Genomic DNA, 14,106 nt, shown 5'->3' on the forward strand with positions numbered 1-14,106 from the left:
TACTCCCCCCCAACCAAAAATAAAACCACCTACATTCCTTTTTACTCCCATGGTACAAATTTTTATGTGTACATCAAACATATTTTGGGCTTAAAGGCACTTACTGAATAAAGTTACTGAAATTTTTGATCACATGTATACATTAAGAGAAATTTCTGTCCGTAAAGCAAGGTGAACTTCCAGTGTGCTGGATCAAGAGATCACAGTTCATACTAATGAACCTTTTTGACCCATGAAAAGCATACGAATGGAATATGTGCCTGACTGAAGATTAGCATCTGCTACTGCCCAGCAAAACTGTTGATTAAAAGCCATCACCAAGTAGTTCACAGTAAACCGAGTTGCAAATTATCTAGGACCAAAGTAGAAATTCAGAAACTATTGCTAGCAGTAGGTGGCAGAGAAACATAAAAAACAGAGGCAAAAATGGCTAGTAGAAGATATTTTATACTTATAAAATTAGCCTTAATGAACTATAAAATAAATAAGCCTTAATGAACTATAGCAGCCACTTACAATTATTTCTGTACTAATAAGCTTGGAGCATATATATACCATATACAGGTCATTAACAAGATACTATTTGGAATATATCATTTAATAATGAAGAAGTTGCTAGAAATTAAAGGGGTTCCAGGAAATTTGTGTCTGTCACCCCACAGCAAGGAAGTGTCAAAAAGAGAGAACTTCCTAGTGTCAAAAAAGAAAATTTCCTGAACCAATAAATACCCAAATTTGCTCATAGAAGTTGAAATGCAGGGTTTATAGCTTCTCTCTTGCATTAAATTTCTCCTCTACAGCCTTTTTAATGCTGTGTTCTGGAAAAAAATGTAAATAAATACTGGTCATTGGGATCTCCCTTGTACAGAACATTTAATAGGAATCCTTCACTGTATGTTGTAAACATAATACAAATGATAGTTGTAAAACTATGAACAATTTTGCTCAAAATAATCAAGAATACCTCTTCATATAGAAAACTCTTACAAGGCATAGTACTAGACAGCAAAAAACAATCTTTGCAGGAGTTGAAATAGAGGAAATTTTACTTTTGCATAAGAAAGAAACTCTTTTTCACTATGAGGGTAGTCAAACACTGGAATAGGTTATCAGCCAGTTTGTGGAGACTCCATCCTCAGAGGTGCTCAAGACCTGACCAGACAAAGCCCTGAGCTCTGCTTTGATCAGGGGCTTGGGTGAGATGAGCCTGGAGGTCCCTGACAACCTCAACCATTATGTGATTCTGCAAGGCACTCACATTTAGGTCAGCAGATGTACAATCAAAAAATCAACGTGTAATGTGGACAGTCATCATCAGAGCCTAAAATTGGGTAGCCTTTCTTCTACCCCCCATTTCAAAGCTGTGGAGAGGGTGCTCCAGATACTGCTGTTGTATGGCTCTTCTATAAGCACTCCAGAACTCGCAAACTTTAAGAAGAAAAAGCAGATGCCTTGAAAATATTCCACAGATGATATGGCTTTTTTTATCTAAAGACTAGGCAGACAATCAAAAAAGATCAAATTACTGCTGTTTAATGAGTTACTGCTTGTCAGCTGAGAGGCAGCAATGGATGGGATGTTATTCTTAGCATGTTTTGATGACATGACATCAAAACTAATGCATTTCACTCTGCACTCTCAGCAGGCTGTACATGGACAGCTATGGCAGTTCAGCTAACAAGAGGTAATTCAATCAACCGCAGTAATGTGAAAATTGCAATGATCTACCTCCACTCCGTCTTGTTCATCGTTTCAGTGACAAGAAACTTTACCCGCCTTCTGAGTTGGAACAATGAGATTCATTTGAAATGCATAGCTGTAAATACAGTGTCTCTTTGTGCAAGCCCTCAACTCAGTAGTTCCTGATGACCTACTTGTGAGAGAAATGAAATGGTTTACGCACTGTATAGCAAAGTCATTCAACACTGTAATGTAAAAAGCCCATTTCAGTGTTAAAATATGGCTATTAATTGGGGAACTAATAATCTGTCAAAGCTTAAGCAACTTCCTTACCAAACTCAGAAGTAAAAAAGCCATCTCTCCCGCAGTTTTTTAGGAAATAAAGGCAGTTATATCTTTAGTGACTACTAAAGTCAAAGGACTCCTTTCCCAGATACATCTAAAAAGCCTATTTTGAGAGCTGAAAAATATTCCATAAATGAAACGTTGTGGTAAAACAGATTCCAACTCCTATTAAAGCCTAATGAAACTACAAGGGATATTTCAGAAAATCCACTGAGTACTGTGGAATTATAATCCTCTTTTTAAAGATGGTTTGAGAATCTCACACCAGAGAGATAAAGGCAACAAGGAGTTTGTTATTTATATATTGAACAGACTACACATTATCAAAATGTGGATATTTCTAAGATCTACTCAAGGAGGTGGATAGCTAATAAAGACATGGCAAACATTATAAGATCAGGTCTGAAGTTATGTGAGACTTCCAGATTTTATTTTTTCATGTTAATGAAGGCCTAGGAAGGAAGCCACAGAAAAAGCCTTGAAAAAGCTATTTGTTCTTTGTCTGATTTCACTCTCAGGTTTAATGAATACCTCCCAGATCATTACAGTTGCTTGGAGAGATTAACTTGGTTGCAAAGGAGAATGTAACAAGCTACAGTAGATGATGGATGAGAGAGCCTTCCAACTAGGGCTTCAGTGGAGATTGCTGGGGTAAAGCACAACACTTCAGTGGGAATATTTTATCATTTTTAATTACTTCCTTAGCATCAAAACGCTAACCAACCTGATGAACATCAAGTGTTTAGGCCGCAGTTGCCCAAGATAGAATTTGAGGTTTTGGCACTGCAGAGACAGAACAATCTTTCCTTCTACATCACTGCATGTGAACCCTCTGAGAGGCACAACTAACACCAAACACGGTTCCTCCTAAATACATCTTTCCTCATGAAGAGGTAATCACAGATGTACTGTTCTTCTAAGGTTCTTACCTGCTGGGACACAAGTTTCTCTAGCTGAATCAACAAAACATTTCTTCTTTAACACAGTTACCAAAAAAACCTTCCTGTGCTGTTTTTTAGGTTTTCTTCCAGAGAACACTGATCCCAAATTGCTTTGCTTTGACACCACCACTAAGGATAATAATCAACCAACATTTTCAAGCAGCTTGTATACCAACGAGCGCCATATTCTTCCATTTAGTGAATGGCACTGATGAACTATGTGCTGCCCTATTCCCAGGAAAACCCATAAGACTCTGTGGCGCATTGATCTTGGCTGGACACCAGGTGCCCACCAAGCTGCTCTATCACCCCTCTCCTCAGCAGGACAGGGTGGGCAGGGAGAAAGTAAGATGGGGAAAAAAAAAACTTGTGAGTCAAGGTAAAGGCAGTTTAATAAAGCCAAAGTGAAGGCCACATGCAGAAGCAAAGAAAACCAGAAGATTTATTCTCTACTTTCCATTACCAGATGTTGTCCAGCCACTCCTTAGGAAGTAGGGCATCAGTACACATAGTGGTTGCTTCAGAAAACAAACACCATAATAATGAATGCCCTCACTTCTCCCCCTTTCTCTTAGCTTTTCATACTGAGCAGACATCACACGGAATAGAATATCTCTTTGGTCAGTTTGGGTCAGCTGTCCCGTCTATGTCCACTCCCAAGGTCTTGCCACCCCCCTAGCCTACAAGCTTTTGGGGATGGGGGGAGAGAAATGTTGGAGAGCCAGCCTGGATGCTGTGCGAGTGCTGCTCAGCCGTAGCCAACCCCCTGGCGTGTTATCACCACCTTCCTAGGTACCAATACAAGCACAGCACAAAGGCTGCTATAGGGAAAACCAGATCCATCTCAGCCAGACCTGATACAAACTCCCTGCTTTAGGAGACTTTTTTTCCTCCACATTTATGTTTCAAGAACACAGATAGAGTACCCAACTGTAATATAATCTGATGTTCTCAGAGCTTCTATATGATACTTCTGTGTGCATATCCACAGAAAGGGGAAAAACAACATAGAGGTTCCATCTTTTCTACTGATTTTGGAGCTAGAACATTGTCATAATATCAGTGGCTGTTCTGTTCCAATAGAATAACAATTTTGTTGAGATTTGATTTCTAAGTTACTTATAGAGAAAAGACAAAGAAGAATAATAGTATTTTAATAATATGAGTAGGGAAAGTAAAGATCTGTTTATTGTTTGCCAGCAGAGACCTCTTTTTTTGAGCTTTCTCTTTTACATGAAAAAGCTTTAAAATATCACAGAACCAGTTAGGACTGAAATGGTAATGAAACACACAGAGTTTGTGGCTTTTGTTGGATCAATACATGCCAGCACAGAACTGGCTACTCAGGGCCTCCTGGTCCCCCCGACACCAAACTGCACATTCATTTGTGGCAACCTTACCCATTTTCCTCATCAACCCCAGGTCAAGAGAAATTGCCTTCCAGAGAAGAATAAGCTGGTTTAACCTTATTAAAGAACCACACACCTTCACAAACCAGCCTCATTGTAAGTCCACTCACCCCAGAGCCAAGGGGCACCAGGATGAATGACGGACCAACTAACTTCGGCTGCTCTTCTCTGCACTTGTCCCTGTCAGGACACTGAAATCCCACTGTATTCTGGGGGCTCGATGAGACATAAATCAAGTATTGCCAACTGAAAATGTCAGCTAACAGTGGTGGAGTGGCATGAGAGCAGTTTATAACTCTGTGTCATTCTTACAAAGAGCCTAATCCTCCCTTATGGGGCTACTGATTTATGCCTCAGAGAACACTCCCAAGCCAGTAATTGTACTGTAAATCAACTACTCCCTCCACCCAACATCAGCGCTCCTGAAGAAACTAGACTATTCGTAGGAAAGAGGACATTGGCCACTGATTCATTCAAAGACCTTAGACATATACTTGTGACAAACTTTTCCAAATTGGAACCTAAATTTTAGGCACCTAAAGCCATATTTATAGACAGTTAAAGGAACAACTGGTGCTGTCCGGAATTCAAGCTGATATTTCTTCTTTTCATGTCACAGCATTAACAAAGCTATCAAGCTGCAACAAGGGTTTTACCATCACATACCAGGTTAATCCCAACACATAGTTCCCACACCTTGCCCCAGCACAGCCACCAATCCCCCACAAGGCTTCAAAAGTTCATCTACTGACCATGCTGTTTCTTCATCCTATGCAGGCCAGTCCACCCTGCTTCTTGCCTCTACTATGTCTGGAGTCCTCCTTCTCCAGACTGCTCTTCCAGTCAGCCTCTCCTCATTCAGGCTCCCTTCTTCTCCTAGGGTCTCTCCTACATCCAGGGGGTGGGTGGGTGTCTGTGGGTGTGCGTGCACACTCTCTCACTCTCCTCCTTCCAGATCTCTCCTTCTCCAGTACTCCTCTTCATACTGCCCATCTCACCCATACCCCTTAGAGCTATTTCACTACTTAGCAGGAACCAGCCACAGCTGCACATTAACCACATCAGCCAACCCACCACCCCTGAAGCCATCCCACAGCTGTATATTATCAATGTTAATTAACCCAGCTTCATTCCTCTATAATTCCTCTACATTTTCACATGGTCTTTCCTTAAGTACCTGTGAACGACACAGTACATGAAGCCAGAGAGACCATTGGTCTGAATCAACAGGGCCATTTTTGTGTTGCTTCTAGCAGTTCAAACTGAAGGTACTGGAGATCAGCCTCTTCTGTCAGGTCCTTAGAGGTGTGTCATTATGGCTAAAGTTTAAAGGCATTGCAAAGCATCAATAAGTAATGTTTTCAGATTGCTTTGGGAAGCTCAGATCAAAGACTTGCCATCCATCTGAAGGGTCTGCACTGTGCACAGCCATTCAGTGGGAGTACTCCATTTTCCTACCAATTGCAAAGAAACAGTGTAGAAAACCGAGACAGGACAAAGAAAGCTGCTAACTGCTCAAAAGTCCTACTGACTTTGGATTCATATCAATGAATTCATGTTACTCCTTGTTAATTCAGCTGCAGGAACTGTATACATGTGGACTCGAGCTGAGGCAAAGGCAAAATAAATGCAAAGGCATCCTCCCTTAGCTTTCTTTCTCAGTAGAATTAATGACCTGGCATTATGTGATGCTTATAAAGACCAAAGAACATGCAGATGGACAACAATTCAGGTCAAACCGAAATGCATTCAATCACAGTAACCCGATCATGTGATGTCCCAAACATCTGAAGGTTTGGAAGATAGATGTAAATGTTAAAAACTCAGAGAACTTCATAGAAATTAATCTACCTTCTGCCTTTCTTGCCCTGTTATCTTGAAGGATTTTTTTGCATAAAGCAGACTCTTAACTCTTAATTTTTTTTTTTCTACTGGTAGTCATTTCTCTCTTCTCTCTTCTACGCATCTGTACAAGAGATTTTAACTTGCTGTCAGGAAGAAGAGAAGTGCAGACATGCCATTGGAATCAGGAAACTCTTAAAGACTATTAATGTTGGCTTAATTTTTAAGAATGGGCCAAATCTTAAACCCAGATCCATTATATATTAATAAGTGAAAAATATTTTTGACTCATTTAAGTTTGAAGCCTAAAAGTTACCGCAGAAACAGGATGTACCCATCTTCCTATGAGAGCAAAAATTGTGCAAGGATGCCAGGCTCTCAGCAATTAATTATAGACTAGAAGACAAAAATTGAAATGACAAGAATTGACACCTGACTATAAATGTAGGAACCTTTTCAAACTAATAGGAAATGGGGGGTGGGGGGGCAGGAATACTGCAGAGTTATTGATTCCTGATTGTGCTGCAGAGCAAACGTGGGAGCAATGCCACAGCCAGGGCAGAGGGGTGAATTATTTTAGAATTTGAATGACAGCTGTCAAAAATATTATGACCCTTACAGGGCTTGATAGACTGATACAAGCTTGAAAATTGAGCCACTCAGAGAGTTATTAAGCCATATATAGATGTGTGGTAAAACCAGACACTAAGTAAAGCCAGCCCTGTGGTATCAGTTTAAAGGCAAAAGCAATACCATCAAATATCCTTCTATATTTTACCCTTATTTACAATGTTCACATTATGTTGAATTATTGCTCTTTTCAACACTGTATAGGAACTACTGCGTTCTTACAACCTGTCGTTGCCAGGCAAGAAATATGCTGGGCAAATGTCAGAATTTCTCTTGTGTGTGTCAGAAGAGGATGCCCAGACTTGTCTCTGGCTGGGAAGGAACAACAGAACTGTAAATGCCAAGTACCACAAAGCCACTTGTCAATCTTTCCCTCCCTGCCACCTACAACCCTTATGACTGTGACAGATACAGGCTCTGGTTGCATTTGCTAGTGGGTTATTGATGTCCCTTTCCTCGGAAGAACTTTCTTTTGGCTCCACATGGTACTTTATGCCCAACCTTCTAGTCTGCTGCTATGAGGGAAAGGTGCAGTATTTGATATGACATCAGAAGGGGCTAAATCCCATTTTGAAGAAAGCTATGCTGCTGTCGTGGTTTCAAACCTCAAGATTTAAAACTGTGAGATGAAGATGATCTTTACTTCCCTGGGCCAAGTCACATGAAGGAGCAGTCCTCTGCTCCTCCAAGCACACACAGGAACTACAAGTGTAAGCTTTATGATTTCTATTGCATTGCAAGGGACCAGAGGTACAGCACACAGCAACACTATAGTGCATAAGGTACTAAAATAACCCAACCAAACCCCATGAAACTTGAGGTCTGAAAGAAAGGAAAAAACCAAACACTAAAGATGGACTGTGTAAAATCAGCTGTCTGAATCTCATCCTCGTTGGTCAGGTTGCAGAAAACATTTAACCACATAATAAACCCGTAAATGAATTAAGACAAGGAAAACCAATTGCAAAGGAGGGGAAAAAATAATCCAAATTGAAACAACATTTTCTAGTTTTCTATAATAATTAATTCAATTTAAGTTCAAAACAAGACAGTTGCACATTCAGGAAACAGATACCTGGAACCTAATTATTGCTTTTTCATATGGACTACAGCCCTGCTCTGGAGATGCTGGCCAAGATGGATTTGTAGCTGTACTTTAAAGATTACATGTTGATCGTAATCAGAGTGGAACTCCTTGCTCAGGGCATTTCCCATTTTAAAAGTTTAGAGTGGTTGAAAATGCATCTGGTCACATTAACAATAAAGGAATGGATCAATGGCTGTTAAAGATTAACTTCTTCCTGGATCAGTATGCCTTTGAGCTTCACGTCACTGAAGGGTGGGAGAATATGCTGCTGAATGACCACTTAGACACTTGCCTGTTGTTCTACTCTTGCATAGCTGAGCATTGATGTCACCCATTGCATCAGCTACCAAGAAGGGAAACGCCATTTTACCCCTCTGGGCTCTCGCCTCTTTATTCACTGACAGATTCTAAGGCTGGAAAGAACAGTAAGTCCACAGGGTTTAAGGAATCTATATGAGAAAGTCCATGTGCTCAGTCCAGCAACCTTTGTCTGGCTGAAGTGTGTCTTGTAAAGAGGGACAGCGCCTTCTGCTGCAATGACTTCTGCCAAGAAAAGGGTGCAGAGTAGTCAAGTCATCTTTCATTCTTTCTTTCTTAGGCTACATCAAGATGATTAAGTTGTTCAAAAGTCTATTTTACAACCCTCAAATACATGTAGCATCTACTTCAAAGTTTGTCACCTCTCTTTTCGTATAAAGAATGCTAAGGCTTAGGATTCCAACTTGCCTTGATTGTCGCTTTCTGTAATTGTGCACTCATCCAAATGAATCAAAAGAAGGAGGACACAGAAGGTCTATCTAGGCTAGGAAATCTTGACACTATACAAAGATATTGCTAAAGGAGGGACTTCTCTTAGACTGCCACTGCAATACTGTCCTTTTCAACGGTTATTGATGTTGTACTGTAACAGCAAAAAGAACAGCTGCAGTGTTGCTACAATATGAGCTGTGTGACCCAAAAGTTCCCAGGCTACTTTCCTAAGGTGTCAGCAAACAAACATACACACAGAAGTTCCCAGGAGTTTCTCCATGTCTTCCATCAACATTCTTCTCTCTTTCTGCCAAACAAAACTGCCCCAGGGGAGCAGTGACACTTACAGCGGAGGCCTTGACAGGCAGAAGTCAGGGCTCCGAGCTCTCCTGAACAGCTGGTCTCTCTGCACGCACTGAGCAAGCAGCCAGTGATGCCACCACAGCTTGAGAAACTCACAGGAAAAAGTGCTTTTTACTTTTCAAGATTCATAAAGCAATCTTTCCTGTGGAAGGAATGGGCTTCTCTGTCAAAGTCATGTCTGATTTTCAGGGTGTGTTTGTGGTTTTTTTGTCCTTTTGAGAAGAACTATTCATTCAGTATCATTATTGCAAAAGTAGAAACAGGAGGAAAAAAAAATAAGAAGACTTTATGTTAATGACATAATGATCATTAGTGATCATAGATACTAATGGTATCCTTTCTTTACCTCATTGAATATTGACCTTCAGATTTCTCATTGTGGCTGCACTTGTGAAAGCTAAAGCAGCCTACCTGGAATATCATGTAAATGGGACTTAAACCAATAGAATGGGGTGGCTGGTGTTGCTTCCTTTGGCTCCTTACTGATCCAGCACAGAGCAAACTCTTTGATGATACATTAAATGGAAGTTCTGGCCAGTCATTACTGAACTTGGGATCTTAGTCAGTTATGTATACTTTGCCAATCAGAGTACTTTGTAACTAGTTCCTAGCTTGCTTTCTTCGCTTTATTTTTCTCTGAATGGACACGTAGAGCTGCTATACATTAAAACCCAGCTGTTCTCTATCTCCCTAAAGTATGTAAGACAGCTTTATATGAAACAGTTTATTGAGGTAGTTGAAACTTTAAATTCACTGATATTTTAAAATTGCAATTTAGAATAGAAAAAAAATGTTCACTATAGACATGGAAATTCTGAAAACATTCTGCTTCAGAAATCTTCAAATATAAATGTGAAATCTGCTGCACACCATTTGGGGTCAACTTAGATTCAGAACAGTGTATAACAATCAAAAAGCGTATGTGTTCCATGATAACTCAATGCAGGTTTTGTCTACATTTGCACTGCTGGGGAGTAACTCATGTTTTAGAAGCTTAGTAATTAGTTTCACAAGTGATGATGAAAAGTAGAGCACTGTATTTTCCCTAGGGCTTTCATTAGTATCTCCAGGTTCACGTCCCTCAAGACATAGATCTCTTAACAGAATATTAACTCCAGTTTTCCAATGGAGTTTTATTGTAAAAAGATTGTGGTTTTCTGACTTTCTTCACTTAAGGGATTTAGATTAAATTGTGTCTAGATATAGTCAACTGTTGATAAGATTTGTGATTTCTAGTAGATAGGAAGATTTAACTATAAATAAAAGAAATTTTATCATATAATAGATTATCATGATAGATCACATTTTCAAACCAGACTAATGCAGAGTAAAATCAGAGTAATGCAACTAAAATTACTGTAGTTGCTCTAGATTTAAATCAGCAGGACAGATCATGATCTGCACCCATAAGCAGTGTCTCTTATGTAAAAGAGGGATAAAAATATATGTAGCATTATATTTTTTATATATATATATATATATATATATATATGCACTATAAGAACATCCATATGCAATCCACCTCACTGATACTGTCCTCGCTTCCTCGCCTCGATACTGGCTGAACACTTAGGTAACCATGCAAGTGTAGAAAAATATTTACAACTATTTATCCTAGCAATAATGTATGGTTCATAATCATCCTCATCACAAACCAGTGAAACGGTACTTTGGTACTTGCCATCCTTCAACAATTTTTTTTTTTCATGGATTTGTACAATTCCTTTTTGTACACATCCACAAAGTCATGCCAGAAGGAGTTCCAAAGCATAAGTACATCTTGTGTGAAGAATCATCCTTCTCTGATTGTTTTCAACCAACCTCTGCTAGTTTCAGTTGAATGACTTCATCCTTAGGTGGAAGGATAGCATTGTCAAGTAACACTGAACTCTTGTAAAACAAAACAGTAAACAAAATCTATCAATCCGTTGTGCTTTCTCTAGGGTAGTTCCAGAGGACAGCTCAGGCTAAGAAATCACAGCTTAAATTATTGTAAAAGGTCGTAGTGAGCCTCAGTGTAATGTGGTACCTACTAAGTACAGGAGTGGTATCACACATGCTTCATGCAAGTATCCGTAGGACTTGAGAGGTCTCTAAATCAGCAGTTGTCCCCACTGTCCCTTGCGTTCTGCCTCAGGGCTCCTACTCGCTGTCTGCAGGAAAAGTTCCATTGATGTGCTTGGGATCTGGCTTTACCAGTCAGCACCGCTGCCATGGCAGCAGGCATGCAGAGCTGGAATGCCTGAGCCCTTTTGGTGCTAGAAATTCTGTAAATCTGATAATTCCTCCTTGAAAAATGGCCTGGTGACCTTCTAAAGAAGCAGACACCCAGAGATGCTTTCTATCTGACAGAGATTATCAGAAATAACTTATGAGTCATTCTCTTAGGGTAATGAGGGGGAAAAAAAAAGGAAAAAATATAAACCTTATTTGTGTTTTATGCTTTACATTTAAAGCACATTCTTTACAAAGAAAACATACTATAGCTTAAACTTCACCAGTGGGATGAAGTTGCTTTTATGTCTCACCTATTTTGGTAAGTTTACAGCCCGGTTTCCCTATTACAGACCACTACTCCTTTTAGAGGTGGATCCAGAGCAAAGATGACCAGAATTTTTGTCCGTACTGCAATCTCTAGTTGTTTATCTTCCTGGTCCTCAAGACAGCCTGTCTCCAGGATGATTCTGGAACATCTCAGAAGGTAGGTGCACTTTGGAACATCCAGTGCTGTGGGCTGTTGGATTGCCCCTGACCCTGCTTCAGTCTGGGGTCACTAACACCGCTTCTGCATCTCTAATTCATATGGATTTAGGATTCATTGATTAGATTTGCTATGAGTTCCATATAAAATCCAACACACCAGAAACAACTGAGAAAATAGTAATGGTAATAAGATCTTCTGTTTGAATATCATCTTGGCTTACATATAAGGGTCCACTAAGGATGTTATTTCTGAGCTCTTTAAATAAACCCTTTAAAGAAAATTATTTTCATAGGCCAGACCTGAATCTGCAAACCAAGATAAATTTTTCTTACCATAATCAGCTTCCTAAACCATCTCCCAACCATCTCACAGTGTATGATAAAAGACTTAGTTAAAAGCTTTTACCTGTGGAAACCGTAGCCAGATCAGCGCTTGACTGAGACTGCGATGATTATAACGATGAACAGCAGAACAGCCAGCGCAACAGAGAGAAGGCAGCACTTCATCTTCCTGGCTCGTAGCTAAGAGGAGAAAAGACAAAGAAATAAATACATAGACATTTAACCCAAAGATGGACAGTAAATCCACAAAGAAATGTTGCTAATTTTCCACTGGAAGGACTATTTGAAACAAGTCAATACAACATGGAGAATTTCTATATTTTTTAGACTGACTCATCCTGGGTAATCCAGATTCTTCCTTTTCAGTGAAAATTCCCCTTAATTACAATCACCTTCTCTACACTACTTTCTTCCTGCTTAAATCATTGTTTGTGTGATATTAAAATTCCAGACTGCTTGGAGGGCTGGACTTGGGTAAGGCTGTTCAGTTTGGTTTTGGTCTGAGTGTGTCAAATCTGTTTCTGGCTGCCAGGAGAAGACGGTCTCCTGTAAGACAAAGAGGTCTCTCTCCAACCTGCTGTGCAATGAAATCTAGCCAAGCAAGAAGGCAGGCTCTTTACAGGGCAGGCAAATGTACCTCCAGCATTATCCACCCTGATTTCATTCAAATTAAGATATGGTAAAAGAGGTTCTACAGCATTCTAATTTCGACATCTGTTTCTACTTAAACCCATCAGCCTTCCCAGTGACCTTCATAGGACATAATGTTGTTTGTTCCCATTTAAAAACTTTTGCTGATAGTTCAATTCCTCTTCCTCCTTTTTGGATGGATTAGAAGAATGGTGTTTCTATGACCCCGCAGCGTCAGTAATCCTCTTATGCAACACAGACACACACAAAAAGTAACTTCAATGAAACAGACAATTTGCTTGAGACCAGATTAGCCAGTCCTCCAGCCACCAGACTTGATAACACCATCTCGACAAGATAAACCAATTGCTTTTGCCCAGAGTTCTTGATGTTTCATACAACTGAAGCAGCTCTCTCACAGGACAGATTATGTTGATGTTACTGCTGTTACCCACTTTTCCTTCCTTTCTTCCCCTAACTGCTGTCGTCAGGTCTCCCAGCCTGCCTCAGATCCTTTACTAACTGGTTTACACCACTCTGCACCCCACTGCATTTCCCAGAGAGACACAGTTCCCCAGTTGTTTTGTTCTACAGATGTTTTGGCTCTTATACAGCAGGTGACAGAAGAGTCATCTCTTCCACCGGTGCTTGAAAGTGCAGTGCTTCATTCCCTTGCAACCCTCCCAGGGCCCATCTGTTTTGCTTTGCAGAGCTGGAGAAGTGCTTCCAGCAGGGAACTGTGATGCACGATCTGTCCTCTCCTCCAGAATCAACCACCAACCAAACTGGTGCTCTTTATTAAAGCGTGGATTTCCAGATTATTATTTTTTTTAAAAAAATTAAATGCTGTGTTGTCCTGCCTCCATAGCATATAATCAGTGATTCATCTTGGCTCTCTACTTTTGCAATTACTCACACAGAATGTTTCCTTTGGGTTTTTTTTAAAAAAAAAAAAAAAAAAAAAAAAAAAAAAAAAAAAAAAGGTGTTTTAAATATATCATTCCATGTACATGTGTTAAGAAGAATCTTTTTGCCAGGTATGCTTGGAAGAAGTGTGCAGGGGGACACTATTCTCCCCTCCCTAAAGTCCTACTTGGGGTCACTCATTTGCTCACACTTTTCAAGCAGTCTACTGTGAGTTTTTGGGAGGAGATTACAGGTGCACAAAGGTGATGCTCGCTTTAACAATTTTTTTCAAACACAAAGTGATGTTTCTTCATAGTGGTGCTGCACTTGCAGCCTTCGTTTCTAGGGGGGTAACTACAATGCATCCTGAAAGCTGAGTGCATGAGAAAACAGGCCTGCTACAGCATCCTCTCTTCTTTTAACCTTGATTGATTCCAAGACAAAACAGGATCCCTTTGCTTCAAACTGCAGACTACCT

The 14,106-nt window shown here is 40.0% G+C and overlaps 1 protein-coding gene across 7 annotated transcripts in view; it reads right to left on the reverse strand.

Annotated features, from left to right (window-relative positions):
- The window catches only part of TSNARE1 (t-SNARE domain containing 1), a 506,791-nt gene that overhangs the window by 57,167 nt on the left and 435,518 nt on the right, over window positions 1-14,106 (reverse strand). For 6 of the 7 annotated variants that reach the window (XM_040587253.1, XM_040587255.1, XM_040587249.1 and 3 more), the window contains one exon: window positions 12,157-12,272. In XM_040587253.1, the coding sequence (XP_040443187.1) occupies window positions 12,177-12,272 (96 nt within the window). In that variant the 3' untranslated portion in view covers window positions 12,157-12,176. Of the gene's footprint in view, window positions 1-12,156; window positions 12,273-14,106 lie in introns of those variants that run through there. The other variant, XM_040587254.1, reaches the window with a different exon arrangement.

Source organism: Falco naumanni, chromosome 3, assembly GCF_017639655.2.
Source record: "Falco naumanni isolate bFalNau1 chromosome 3, bFalNau1.pat, whole genome shotgun sequence".
NCBI classification, from domain to species: Eukaryota; Metazoa; Chordata; class Aves; order Falconiformes; family Falconidae; genus Falco; species Falco naumanni.